General features: G+C 33.6%; 1 protein-coding gene across 5 annotated transcripts in view; it reads right to left on the reverse strand.

Moving 5' to 3' along the window:
• The window catches only part of MEMO1 (mediator of cell motility 1), a 119,146-nt gene that overhangs the window by 20,416 nt on the left and 83,669 nt on the right, over positions 1 to 15,061 (reverse strand). For 4 of the 5 annotated variants that reach the window (XM_072634118.1, XM_072634117.1, XM_072634119.1 and 1 more), the window contains one exon: positions 13,982 to 14,093. In XM_072634118.1, the coding sequence (XP_072490219.1) occupies positions 13,982 to 14,093 (112 nt within the window). Of the gene's footprint in view, positions 1 to 5,101; positions 5,245 to 13,981; positions 14,094 to 15,061 lie in introns of all 5 variants that reach the window. The other variant, XM_072634116.1, reaches the window with a different exon arrangement.

Below are 15,061 nucleotides of genomic sequence, written 5' to 3' on the forward strand. Positions count from 1 at the left end.
AAACCATTCTACACTAAACATAAGAACCTAGTCTGGGGTAAATATAGGGTCTCATTATTAAAAGGAAACTCTATTTTAGGAAATACTAACAAACTGGCATTAACCATAGAAATCATGTTTCTAAGCAACACATTGTCATTCCCTGATTCTAGGAACTACATATTGAAATAAAAACAAAGCTTCTTACCAATATCCAATATAAGTTAATTTAGTATGCTAAAATATCCAAGAAACTACAAACCTGTATGCCCTGGTGACATATATGTTAGGTAGTAATTAACATCTGCAAAACTACTTAAATATATCTATAAAATAAAATGGGAGATAAACAAAAAGACTAGCAAAAGTTACCAATCTTCTAAAAAAAGGAATGTAGAAGGGAAATGATTCTCCAGTATCTTCTAAAGCTGATAAAATAGGATAAATACTGATGCAAATTCCACAAATGTGCCAAAGAGTGCAATCATGCACAGAGCAGAATATATTTGTTTTAAAAAAAAAAAATCACAAAAGCCCAAAACTGTTTAGTAGATAAAAATCCAGATCATTGGGTGAAGAGAACAAGGAAAACTTTATTTACATTTGAACAAAACAAGATGATGCACTGAACTTTTACCTAAGAAAATTATCACCAATGATCTAGATATAAATTATCAGTAAGGTAGTAAATAGTGATAACAAGTGGCAAATATTCATTCAAAAAGGAAATTTCTATCATATTACAGGACTTGGGCAAATCAGTTTTATTTAATAAAGTTTTCAAGGAACTACAAATAAGTTGCAATGAGTCCAAATTGAGAAATTCGTAAAATAATTGGTTTTAGAGCTACAAACGTTTTCCCTAAAAGATCATTCAATCCAACTCCTTCATTTTACAGATAAAGAAACTGAAGCACAGTAAAAGGGAAGTAACTGTTCAAAATCACACAGCTAGTAAGTGTTAGAGTCAAAATTTGAACTCTGACTCCAAAACTTGGGATCCTTCAGCTACATCACACTACATTGGAAGTAGGGGAAAAGGGAAGTGGGAAGAAGTATTAGGAGGCTATTACAGTAGTCTGGGGGAGGAAATAATAGCCTGAACTAAGATGGTAGCAATGTGGGTAGTAATGAGATACCTCTAAGAAAGGAAAGATAGAAGATTTGAAGTGTAGAACAAGGGTGATGTCAAAAAAAACTTTTAAGGCTCTAAGTATGAATGACTGAGTAAATAATAACATCATTTCTCTAGATATTTTAGCAGGGAAAAGATAGAGATTTGGGGGCAAAGGTAAATCAGAAACAAATAAGTTTGCACAAGTGGTAATCTTTTTTTCCCTACTGAATGACCTAATTTGAAATAAATATATCATAGGGACAAAGCGATTGTTTTTCTCATTTTAATTGTCCTCAGGGATAGTAAAAAGCTAATTCTAAGAAAGGCAAAGAAATACAAATAGTAAATATCTGAATGAAACAAGGGAACAACTGAAACATTTTAGGGAAAGTTGGTTCCAATCATATATTTCATGAAAAATGAGAATGCTAACAGGATACCATGGAATAAAAGGAAAATTCTGTATCACCATTAAAATCAAGCCAAATAAAATTATATCCTTTATTGAACTGCTGGATCCTAAGGAATAATCATAGAGAGTACATTTGATAAATGCTTAAAAACTAGAGACTTTCCCACAGCAAAACTCAAGTACTGGTAATTCTCTTGCCTTAGCCTTGGTTCCATTTCCTGCTGCTGGTGGAGATGCAAGTGAGAGACATAAGATAGTGTCCTTATTTCTACCTGAAAAAGCATTCCATCATTCTGACTATTTCGGAGATCTGTGACCCCAATAAAGAAAGAGATAAAAAAGCCAATATGTGAAGAACACAGATCAGAGAACAGGAAGCAGAATGCATTATAGGAATATATAGGCTTATATTCCTGTATCCATTGTATCATCACCCCAGAAGAAAGCAGGATGTCAACTTTAAAAAAAAAATCTATTTTTCTATTAATGCAAAGGCTTAAAAAGCAGATAAATTAATATGGATGGAGAATTCTATAGTTTTTCAAAGTGAAACATACCAAAAAATAGTCATCTTTATGCTATTCAGATTAGAACACAAATTTTATTCATATTAAATGATGAATCCACAGGACACAATTCTTCTAGTTAAAGTGCAAAAGCCTCATTCCATCAAGCATTTTTACCTGGATTCATTCTGTAGCTATGGCTACTAGGAACAAAAATACAGATGAGAATTATTATAGCTGACATCTATATAACATGTTAAACTCTTGCAAAGTGCTTTACACGGATTATCTCTTCAGACTATCATCACTCTCAAGTTACCAAATATAAACAGGTAGCTCTGGCACAGTCACAAGAACTCTGAATTTTAAGTCAAAGGTCTCAGGTTCAAATCCCAACTCCTCTACTTATAATTGGTGTATCTTTGTTAAAGTAATTTAACTTCAATGGGCCTCAGTATCCTCATTTCCAAAATGGGGGAGACAGATAAAATATTCTCTAAGATGTGCAACAGATCTAAAGCTTATGATCCCATGTTTTACTACTTTTAGCAGAATAAGAAGACTTATTTCAAGTGCTTCAAAATAATATAAAATAATCTTTTTAAAGTAGACTTTCCTAACTGGGAGAATTCAGTGATCTAATTGGCCTACTAAACAGGATCATACCTGGAAAAGAGACAAAATTTTCAAAGGTATATAACATTAAGCATATTCAGGAAAGCTAAATTTCTAGGATCTTGACAAAAGCAAAATTACCCTGTTGTTAGGAATAATGAAACTGAGAAACTCAGATACTCAAGCACAAATAAAGATTATGATTAGACTCCCATGGATAGTGACTACTATGACTTAAAAATTAGGCAATAAAATTCACCTAATAATCTTACTCATATAGAAGTATGATTGTGGCAGAAATAAAGTTTAGTTACTTAAAAATACAAGAAGAAATCTGATGTAATAACTTGCTGGCAAGACTAATATACTGTACACAATATATATTTAATAAATGTTTACTGATGATGATCATGATGATGATCATGATGATCATGATGATGATGATGACACTAAACGTGGGTAAGGAGAACCTGAGTATTCTTTTGGCCATTAGACATTTTAAACATCTAACTCTGGCTCTCTAGAAAATGATTGTTCCCCTATTAACAAAAAATGATTTCTCCCTCCTCTGCTGTCCTGTAACACTTAGCTTGTATTTCTTATAACAGTCTAGCTCTTATTAAAGTTAACCATTTATAAGTCCTATCTCCTCTATTAGGCAATCAGTCAATTGAGAGCAGGAGCTAAAGGGACTTCTGAGTGCTTTTCTCATGACAAGCATTCAATAATTATTTGCTTAATGAATGAATCCCAATAAATTTTATTATGAAAATTTTATTTTATTGTGTAAATATTAAAGTATCTAATGAATAACAGAATCACAACAAAATACATTTTTTTCTTTATGAGCAATATTGAACTGAATTTTTTTGCTAGAATATACGAATTTCCAACAGCTTATCTTCTGCTATCCAAATCCCTCTCCACCTCAAAATTTTGAAGGCTACCTGAAGACTTTTCTCAAAGCAAAATCCTTAATGACAACCTTAATAAAAGAAATCTTTGCTCCAGATTTAATATAAATGGCATAAGAATAAAGATCTGTGATTTTTTTCCCCACTAAAATCAATATAGAATGGCAAAATGCTTTAGAATCTTTTAAAACTCCTAAAGGACTAGATTCCATTGAGGAAACCAAGAATCTACAGAAGTGGGAAATAAAAAGGAGGTCATCAGGATCATGTATCCTGTCATCATCAATCACTTGCCTTGAGGATCCACAGGGATGGATCAAGAGAAAAGGTAAAATAGTTTATGGATACAGTTTAGATTCTTGAAAATTTAAGAATGATAACTCTTCATCATGAGGAACTGAAAATCCAAGGATTTCTAATCTCTAAAGAAAAAAGGAACTCAGAAAACAAAAGAAAAAGATAAGCATTTAAATGTTATTAAAGTACAAGAATAAGCCTCAGTACCAATGAAATTTCATAATATAGCCTTTTTTTTCTCCAGCAGTGATACTCTACATATTTGAGAATACACTATGAGAGAATCTTGGATCTCATCAGAAACAAAAGATGTTCCTTAAAGTTTCAATCTAAGATAAGAATTCTAAATAACATCTTCAAATACATAAAGAATAATTTCTTCTAATATTAGACCAAGAAGCAAATATAATTTGATTTTGAATGACAATGCATGTTGACTAACAATAGCAACCTATCTTGAAAACAGTAGACAACTTCTTTTTTCTAACACAAGAAAACTGGGCAATAAATAGAAGAGCTCAGCATTCAGAAAATAATAACTCACTATGTCTTAAAGGGATGTTCTAAAAGATACCCAGAAACGTGCTAAGAAATTGCAAGATAGGTGGACTCAACACAGTAAAAACTGCTCTTAAAGGGGTATATTCAAATAAAAAGTTGTGAGATGCTTCCTTTTTTCTCTTTGATCCACTCCTTCAAGAGTCTTCACCCTTTCAGGTCACATTAACAGAAGACAATTTGAATAGAAGACAATTTCAGTATCTACAAATTTTCAATCTGTGATGTGGACCTCTAAAGTAAAGGTAATGCTGGACAAAACTCAAGCATTAGAAAAAAGATAAAAGGTGGGGGGGAGGGGGAAGGAAAAGCACTAGTGAAGCACAAAAGGATCTTCTATGGTTCTTGGTGGCACCATCACTGTGAAATTCTCCCTTCAGATTCTACAAGGGGGACCTTCTGCCTGGTGAGGGCCTAAGTGGATCTAAATCCTGAGAGGTCTTGTTGATATATCCATATAGGCAGAGACCCTCACAGTGTGAATCCATTTATACCAGTCGCCTTTGGAAATGTGCTCATCAACCCACTACTACTAATCATTCAAAGTTAACCAAGTAACTTTTAAAATTATCACCATTAGATAATGCTACATCTTTCAAGAGAAAATTATAAAGAACTGAAAATAGAAGCTTAACTGAAAATAGAACCTTTCGTTACAAATGCATACTATCTAACATATGATAATATAAAGTCTACAACTTACCCCAATGGCAGAAATCAGAAGAAACCACAAAGAGATTACTAGGATCCGCTAGATATTTACTGAAGAGTTTTCCGAATTCCTGTTCTTTTGACTCACTCAGAGCTCCAACCAATACAGGAATAATGGTAAACTCATCCTTATGGCTTAAAGGAAACAGGGGAGGCAGATGGTCACATTTAATGTATTCAACAAAAATAACTTTTCAAATATGTTCATATTAAATAGAGACCATTTATTCAAAGTACTGAATTGGTAATAACAGTTAACATAATATTAGTACCCTGAATTTACAAAAGCTATAAACTGAATATTTTAAAAGGCAACCAAAAAAAAAGGTGAGAAATCATGGACAGAATATTATGCAACCACTGAATACAACTTCTAAAATATGTTTATGTAAACATGTATATATATGCTGACTCATATAATGCTACATATATTAAATACTACATCTTAAGAAATTCTAAAATACAGATGAATACTCTCAAAGACAAAAATACACAAGTGCACATTTGATTGGACCTTCAGGGACTCAAGTCCTTTCCCATCATCCATCTAAACTGCAATCTCCCAATGAAAACCTCCAGGATCTGATCTGCCTTATTGGATCTTTAGGTTCCCTCCCCATCTCATCCACTTCACTAGACTCCACTGTGATTATCACCCATAAACATATCATCTCATTCAGTCCTCTGAAACCAAAGAGTGAAACTAGATTAAAAAAAAAATAACTGTATATTACCCATAAAATTAACCATCTGCACTTCTGCACCTGCACCAGGGAATAAATGTGAAGGATTACAGGTTGCATTGGAAGGATTACAGGTTATAATGAAGTCTTGGATATATGTAGAGTTTAAGGAGGTGAATGCCAATTTGTAGTGACAGGACAAAGAAAATACAAAAAAAAAACAAAAAACAAAACTATATCTCACCTATCCCACCTAAAATGTAAACAAATTCATAATCATGGGATCATAGAATCTTTTAACTGCAAGGGACTTTAGAAGTCATCTAACTCATCCTACCTCCCATCCCATGGAGAAATCACTTTTACAATATCCCTAACCTTTCCAGTTCTATTAATGGAACCCCAAACTGCATTAGTTATTTTGTCAGGCATTCCAAACCTAACTCATATTATACTTACAATAAAAAAAAAAAAACCCAAATCTTTCTTATATGAATTGCTGTCAAGTCAAATTTTCCCCTACCCACCTCCACCCCATCCTATACTTGTTCAGTTGATTTGGGAAACCTAATTATAAGTCCTTCTATTTTCCCCTACGTATAGCTCCATATGCTAAATACAACCTAACATTGCAATCTGACAAGATCATTTTGAATCTTAATTCTATTATCTAACATGTTAACTATTCCTCCCAATTTTGTGAAATTCATAAATTTGATAAGATTGTCTTCAAGATCTTAAAAGACACTGATAAAAAATAGACACAGCTAAGAATAGAGGCCTGTAGTGAACCCCCAGAGACCATTCTTTCAGGATGACATCAATCCACTGGGCAAAATCTGGGTATAATTGTGTTCTACCAGCTTTGAATATACCTAACTGTATCAGTCTATGTAACATCTTGGTCACCATTAGACTCCCATAGTTTCAGGTAACTATTCTGAAAACTAAAACAAGGTATGACCTTCTCTGGTTTCCGAGGACATGCTGAAGGTCTGAAATAATAATTTTTAAAAAGCTTCAGTAATCATATTTTCAAGTTCTTTCAGCATACTATTATATTAAATTTATCAGTCAGGTACCAAGGATTCCTAGGACACCAACTCTGAAGTCAAAGAGGAGGATACCAGTCACATCATTCTGCTGGTTCAAAAGGGCTTAATACATGTAGAAGCCCTATCAGGAACAAATTTTGTCTACCATGAATGTCACCTTAAACTCACCTGCCTTCATGGTTCCCATTAACTTCTCACTCAGACCTTTTCTATGCTTCTGGTCATTCGAATTTATCTCAGGTATCAGTCAACTTCCACAATACTGAAACAATAATTCCTTCTTGTCCCTTCTAGAAGTCAAGACGTTGTTTACACTACTTCTCTGCCTCACTACATGTGGATACCTGTTTGATCTTCATCATAACCAGCGTGGCCCAACTGTAGGCAATCCCTTCATTGGGCCCAACTGCTGCCAGGGCATGTCCAGAATATACTGGTCCCTGCAAATCCTGAAGGCCTAAACAGTTCCAAAGCCCTCATTTTCTTAAGTCTTAGAATTTGTCTGTGGAGCATAATAGTTTGGCCCAAGAGATTTCAACTCATTTAAAGCACGTAAGTTTTATCTCCTCACCTTTCTTGGTCTTAATTACCCTCTGAGCCATGTGAATGATGATCATTCTTGAGAAAGAATGAGTAATTCTGCTTTCTGTCATGTGAAAGGAAATAGAGCACAGATGGAAAGACAAATGGGCCTAGCATCAAAAAAACTGAGTTCAAGTAATCTTACCAGCTATTCAACTTCTAGAAATCCTGGCTGCTTCAATTGTAAAATGGAGATCAATACCTAATTTAATTATCACACTGTTATGAAAACCAAGTGAGATAACGCAAGGGAAAGTACATTGTAATCAACAGAATTCCATACATTATTATTCTTAGAAAAAGCAAACTTAGTATAACTGAAAGAGAACAGGACTTGGGAGTCAAAAGACCTGAGTTCAACCTTGACTCTACAGCCACCTAGCTATGTAACTTACTTTCTCTGAGCCTCAACTATCTCATCTGTAAAATGGAAAAAAACAATACCTGCAGTACCTATATTGTAAGTAACAAAGAAGGATTCAACATTTAACGTCATATAACCTACTCCAAGAAAGGGGACTATACCTTCATTATTATTCTTCTTGCTAGGACATAAATAAGCCCTGAAAATCTGCAAAACTTTAGCTTATTTAGCACGTTAGCCTTTCTAACACTCTTCTGTATTTTTTCTTAATTAAGCAACCCTCATCCTCATGAGATGTTACTTTTCTCAAATTTAGCACATGTCTGAGCATATTCAGGCATTTCTTGGCTGGCAGTCAATTGATTGCAAATTTCCTATCATTTTTACTTCACCAACTCCTTACTGAGTTAGAATTAAGACCAGCACAGTACTTACCCCCTGCCACTGATTCCTCTAACCTAGGTCTTTCATCACAGAGCATGAATGTGAAATCATTATGGAAGAAAGAAAGCACTTTCACTGTGAAGAAGTTGGTTTGACCAATAGAGAATAACTACAATGGACCAAAATATATTAGCTAAGAAGAACCTTTCTTTGTATGGTTTCAGTTGTAATGAACTTGCTTACGTTAGCTATTCAACGTTTACTGTTTTAACAGCATTTTACACTTAGGAAGACAGAAAAATATTGTCTGTCCCAGGTTATAAAACTTTAGACACCAGAAATGCCTGTTCAATTTCCTCTGTACAAGTCCTAACATGATACCATGAACAAATAAAACCCTTAATAAATGTCTCTTGATGTTAAGACTGATGTCTTTAAGGGTAAAATTTTCCCATGGAGTCAGGACATTTAATTGATGTGTAGCAGAGAAGCAATTAAAATATCTAATGTTAAATATTCCTTAAATCAACATTTCATAGTGGGCTATGATATAAAACAAAGGTTCAACGAGAAAATGTGAGAAAACAGTCAATACAAAATATATATGAATTCAGAATACTGTTGTATGTAAATTTTTGGCATGAAAATACTGAATTTTCTCTTATTTTTTTTCTACAAGATGTTGTCAGTTACTAAGGTATATTATTTTCCAACCCCTAGAATAAGCATTTGCATGTTCCAGCTATGTAGCTCAAGCCTAAGAATGTTTTACTGGCCAAACTAGTTTGAGAAACATGGCCTTAAATAACTGTTAATTCCACAGTATTAAGTTGCATTCTGGAGGAGAATATTACTATCACCCTGAAAAATCCTCATATAATAAATGTAGTTGAAAGGGCATTGGATTTAGAGTCAGAAAATATGGGTTTAAATCTGAACTCTGCTACTACCTAATATGACCGTAGGAATGTCACTTAACCTCTCTGTGTGTCAGTTTCTTACCATGTAAAATGAGGGAGATGAACTAGAATGGACCATAGTCCATACAAGATCCAAATTCTATGACTGTTAATTACAAAATAAACAGGTATGCAACCCCACTTGCAATGCTCTTTCAACAATATCTATCTACAGAGTATAAAACAGAGTGAAGAAATTGACAAAGAAGTCCGTCTGCATTGTTTTCTTAACCCTTCAACACCTTATTTAGGTACAAAATAGTCACAAAGAGTTCTGAGCTGATAAGAAAGCAAAAGGGAAGGGGAAGATTATCATATTCCATTATCACCTGAAATACTCCTGATATAAATGAAATAACCTCATAGTCAGGAGAGATCTCTAAGTTTCCAGAACAATATCCACTCCCACTATAGTCACATTATACAAAGTATTTGCAGTGACTGAGATAGTTTCTTAACTAGCAACAGTTAAGGAGGTACTTAAGGAAATTACGGTATGAAGGTACAGAATATAACTGAACAAATGCCTTTTTCTGTTGTTGGTAGTAGTTGTCGTGTTTTTTGGAGCGGGTGCACCTGGAGCAGGGGATCTAGAATATAGTACACTTAGTAACTGCCTATTTCTCATTCCTCCAGTAAGGTAGCTGAAAGGTTAATAGTATGAAAAGTCATTCCTTCACTCAAACAACCCCTTCTGAACTGCTCTAAAGAAATAGTTCTTTGTTGACAGTAAGACAGACCAATCTCCAGGAGACCCAGTCACACCTATCAATCAGTTCCAGTTTAGAGTCATTAAATCCAGTTATACAGAAACAAACTCACGCACTATGTATGAAAGCAAGATGTTTACCCTTTTCTCCTTTCTCTTGTTTTTCCACAATTTCCTACTACTCTTTCTGTATTTTATTCTTTAGTCCCTTGTCACCTAATTGTATTCCAGGTATGTCAAAGAATAAAAAGCACTAGGAAATACTGCTGTAATAACTTCTCCACATTTAAAGGGAATACAATGTCTCAGATTTAAAAATCATTTAGAGGGATTAAGCCTGGGTTATTTTGGTTAAATATTGATTAATATTCAAATGTGTAGTGTATTTATTTGCATGCTTTTCTCTTTCAAGAGAAAGACTTTTATCTTTCATTATTCAAGGAAAAATGGAAGAATTTTTCCCTCCACATAAATCACCTTTTCTAAATCAGCATACTGGCAGATCATAGATACATGAAGCATTTGAATAAATACTACCCCCAACTCCCCAACCCCTGCCAAAAGTCCTTAGAATATTAGGTATATTAATATTAGGCATTAGGATTAATCAGGCATCTTAAAATCATGAAGATTTAGAAAGAATTTATGAAGAGTTTTAATATAGTAAAATGCTATAGGCATGTTAGAAGGAAAATCACCTCTGGTGGCCTGGTACTTGTAATGTGAATTACATAAAATTTTTAATCCTTTGTTTAAGCTAGAAAATAGCTGTGAAAAACTACAGAATTGGTGTAAGTATAGTAATCTCTATCTTAATACAAATCAAATATACTTTTATTCACTTGCACTGCTCATCTATTGTTCTTGCTTTTCAGCATAAGAATTAAAATGGACTCTAGTTCCACCAACTAAAGAGATTTTCACCTTAAGCAATACCATTTTCTGCAATTTCTGAAAAATAGTTTCACCATTGAGGACTGGAGAATATTTAAAAGGAATAAAGTGTGGATAAAAGGAATAAAGTGTGGAGTAAAGAAAAACTAGAAATAAAAGTAAACAGATGAGAAAAAATTAGAAATACCTATTTAGAGAACAGAAAAATTACTTGATCTAAATATTTAAAATAGGTGCTATGCTTGATATATAATTTATTCAGATCTATTCAAACAAAAAAGGACACAGTCATACAATGGCAATAGTTCTAGATCTAGAAGTTAAACCTATCAGTTAATCACTGGAAAAAAGTTTAAAACTTCTGACTTATTCCCTTTACTGTTCTGGAAACCCCACTCCACCCTTCCATTCCCCATCAAAACCAGCATTTCATTACACTTGAAAAGAGCAACCAGACATTTATTTCTAGACACTAATTTTTCCAGTTGCCACAGCTGTGAACATCATTACACTATTATCGGAAAATTTGCAAATTAACAAAATATTAGAATCTAGAGCAAATCTAAGCTATCACTCAATTAATCATTTATTAGCTGCCTTTTATTATGCCACCATGGGGATACAAAGACAAAAAATGAAACCACCTCTGCTCTCAAGGAACTAGCTACAGAGAGCACTATGAAGCCTAAGTTTAAGAAAGGAAAAATTACTGATTACTTGCTGATCTAGAATATAGTTAGAATATATTATATAGAACATAATTAGTGGTGAAGCTTTGGTGCTGACCTCTAATGTGTCTGTCATATTCCTTCTCAACCACTTTCAAATTCAGATCTTCACTAAAAATCAACAGATATTTGAGAATAGGATTTTAAACATTTTTAGTAATATTTAAAAAATAACCTTAATCAGGACAAGTAGGTGGTGCAGTGAATACAGCACAAGCCCTGGAGTCAGGAGGATCTGAGTTCAAATCCATACTCAGACACTTGACACTTACTAGCTGTGTGACCTTGGGCAAGTCACTTAATTCCAACTGCCTTACCTACCCCCTCAAAATTTTTGCCTCTACAGTTTTTTGTGTCTGTATGGCAATAGGTTATAATTCTTTACTGACTCATTGTAGTCTTCATATCTATCCACCACAAATACCTTGGAACATCTTGCCATCTGCCTTCTGATCCCTGTAACTATCCCAAACCTGTAAGACCACCCTCTGTGGAGACCTATTGTCCTCTTTGTTCCCCCTGCTGGTTCTCCCATGGTCCCACCAGCCCCCAAGTATGGAGAAAGTACAATGTGTTTTAATATTTTACTGGGGTACTTAAATAATTCAAATAAAACCAAGATTTTCTAGGTAACTCTGACAAGAAAGAATACAGAGTACACTTCTGAGAGGTATTCTTCAGATATCTCCAAAACAATTATCACCTTCTAGTCCTGGTGAATTTATAAGACTATCTAAGGCATAAGATAAAACAGATGTAAATACACTGCAATGTGTTTTCAAAATGTCTGTATGCCAAATGTTGGTAGTACCAAAATATGTTATATGGCTACAGTAATAATGATATTTTTACAGTGAACATAAACAGTTTTAAAGTACGATATTTCTTTCTCACTCTTACATTTTCAAAGTTTAAAAATATTCCAATATCTCCAAAAGTCTGGGAGAAAAGTACAATTAAAAAACTCATTTAACAGAGCAAAATACAAAGAAAAAACTATGACTTGGTGTTATAAACTTTCACAGTTAACTACATTTTTCTAGTAAGCTAGATGGCTACAGTATGTCCTAATATAACCTTAAGAAATGTGGGGGAAAAGGATTCTCCTGAAATGCAATGACTCTTCTGAAAGCAAAATATTATAAGCATTAAAGACTTTCATTAAAAAAAAATACAAGAATTTCAAGGTATGGTTGTCATCTTATTTTTCAGTATTACTGAAAGCTTATGGAATCTAACATGGAATTTATTATATGTTAAAAAGCAGTTAAGAACTTAATGTTATCTGGCAAGTTTAAGGAATGGAAAAGAATAATTGCTCCAACTACTTAATAGGTAACTAATATGGACTATCAATTTCCAAATAATTGGAATAAAATATATTTCACGCTATAATTGTATTTTAGTCATAAGGAGAATGGCAATGTCTTATTAAAGGATGTATGAGAGAGAGGAAGGAAGCAAACTATCAAATTTGTGGGAACAATTGATAATACATTGGGTAACAGAATCATGAACCAACATACTCTCAAAAAGTATAACAATGGACCAAAACCAACTATATGAAATGCTACAGAAATAAATGTAAAGACATATTTAGATTCAAAATCTTAATGGCTACGAGGGCTACCAGATGTGAAAATACTTAGTAAGAAAAAGACTTGATTTCAGTTGACCACAAATCTAATATAAGTCAAGCATCTAATGCAAACTTGTGCTGTATTAATAAATCAAATCAACAAATTGTTCCTTCTCCAGTCAAGACTGTATGCTTGTATGAGTGATGTACTAAGCAAGGGAGATAATACTTTCATGGTACTCAGTCAGTGAACATGTGGAATGCTGTGCTCTATTCAAGGTGTCCCATTTTAACAGGAAAATTTACAAGTTAGAGTATATCCAGAAGGGTTGTTTCAGGTTGATGACTGTTTGGAAACCATGTTATTAGGAAGGGGTGAAGGACCTTCAAATGTTAACCTAGAAGAAAAAACTAAGGAAAGACATAATACCTGTCTTCAAAAATATTTTTAGGGCTGTTGTGTAGTTGAGTCAATTTATTCTGTGTAGCTCCAGAGGACAGAACTAAACAATGAGAGTTACAGGAAAGTATATTTTGGCTCAATATAAGAAAATTTTCTAACTACCAAAGCTGTGTAACAACAGAACAATCTATGAGAGGGTGGGCTCTCTTTGATTTTACACAGATTAGCTTTAAGTTTTTGTCCAATGCATGGAAGGAAGACAAAAGTTTAGAGAAATCCTCATTTAATAGAAGGTTAGCTAAGTCAGCTTTAGCAAACTAACAAAATAATCAATTGAACCAAAGCATTCATATTTTACAAACTGATCTATCATTGTCAAGAAAGTCCAATCTCAAAAGTTTATTTCAATTAACTTCATATAAATCAAAGAAACATTATACTTCCTTGTCCAGTGAATTACTTCATCCAAATTAACAACTCATATGTAATTATATGTGTATTTTCTTTTGTACTGACATTTTAAACAATATACCTTTCCATGGCTTTAGCAGTATAAGGCAAATGCATTTCAATACTGTGTTCATCTTCATCTGTCTGCAGAGACATGCGCTCAAACATTCCTGTCTTCCAAAGCTCTCCATAAACTGAAAAAATTTCAAAATATATTAAAAACAAATACATTAGCACATACCCTTATTAGAAGCAAGAAATGAGACAGAAAACCACTTGCATGGGATGGGTATAAATGTGGGGGAATGACTTTGATCACACAGCACTCTCTTTAATCTTCTTATGTAAATGTAGGCAACATTTTACAAGGCAAAAATATATATATATTCATGTTAAACATGGACTAGGGTGTAGTTGCTTATGCTTCTTAAAACAGGGTTTGGATAAGCATTTTAAAAAAAAACAACTTCAATTGTAAAACAGCTACAGTCACATTATATAAAGTCACCTTTGTGTCTGGGGCTTTTAAGTTTAGCATTTTTTTAGTTAGCATGGCCTAACAAAACATAGCTGATAAAATGAGCTACTGTTGAAACATGGAAAACACTGGTCTACCTACTCACCAGGTTAATGACAGACAAGGAATTTACAGGACTTTCAGTCTCACTCCCTCCAGCATGTTAGGAACAGACATGTTGGCAACACACCAAAAGATGGAAACTCTCCAGTATATAAGCAGAGTATTCTCTCAGAACTTCAAAATGAAGTTCATAGAAGATCAGAACATTAATTTAGTGAGGCATCACACCAAGCTTAAAATGTCTCATAATCAAAGGCATGTCACACAATATTAAGTAACAATGCTGTACTTGTAAATGAGTTAAAAGTGTCAGGGTTTTGTTTGCTGGGGTTTTTTTAAACCAAAAGAAGAAATGGTATTTAATTCTTGAAACCCTTGAGTTTAACATTTTTATTCTACCACAAAACACACACACACACGCACGCACATATACAAAAAAAAAAAAATACCCCACCATTATTAGAAATATTCTGCTAAAATGAATTTACAACTATTATAAAAGACAAAGAGTGGGGTGACCACTTCTCTCAAAACTGCTAATTTAAAAACATCTTCCTACAAGTACACTATCTAAAACCAAGA

The sequence above is a fragment of the Notamacropus eugenii genome, chromosome 1 (genome assembly GCF_028372415.1).
Source record: "Notamacropus eugenii isolate mMacEug1 chromosome 1, mMacEug1.pri_v2, whole genome shotgun sequence".
NCBI lineage: Eukaryota > Metazoa > Chordata > Mammalia > Diprotodontia > Macropodidae > Notamacropus > Notamacropus eugenii.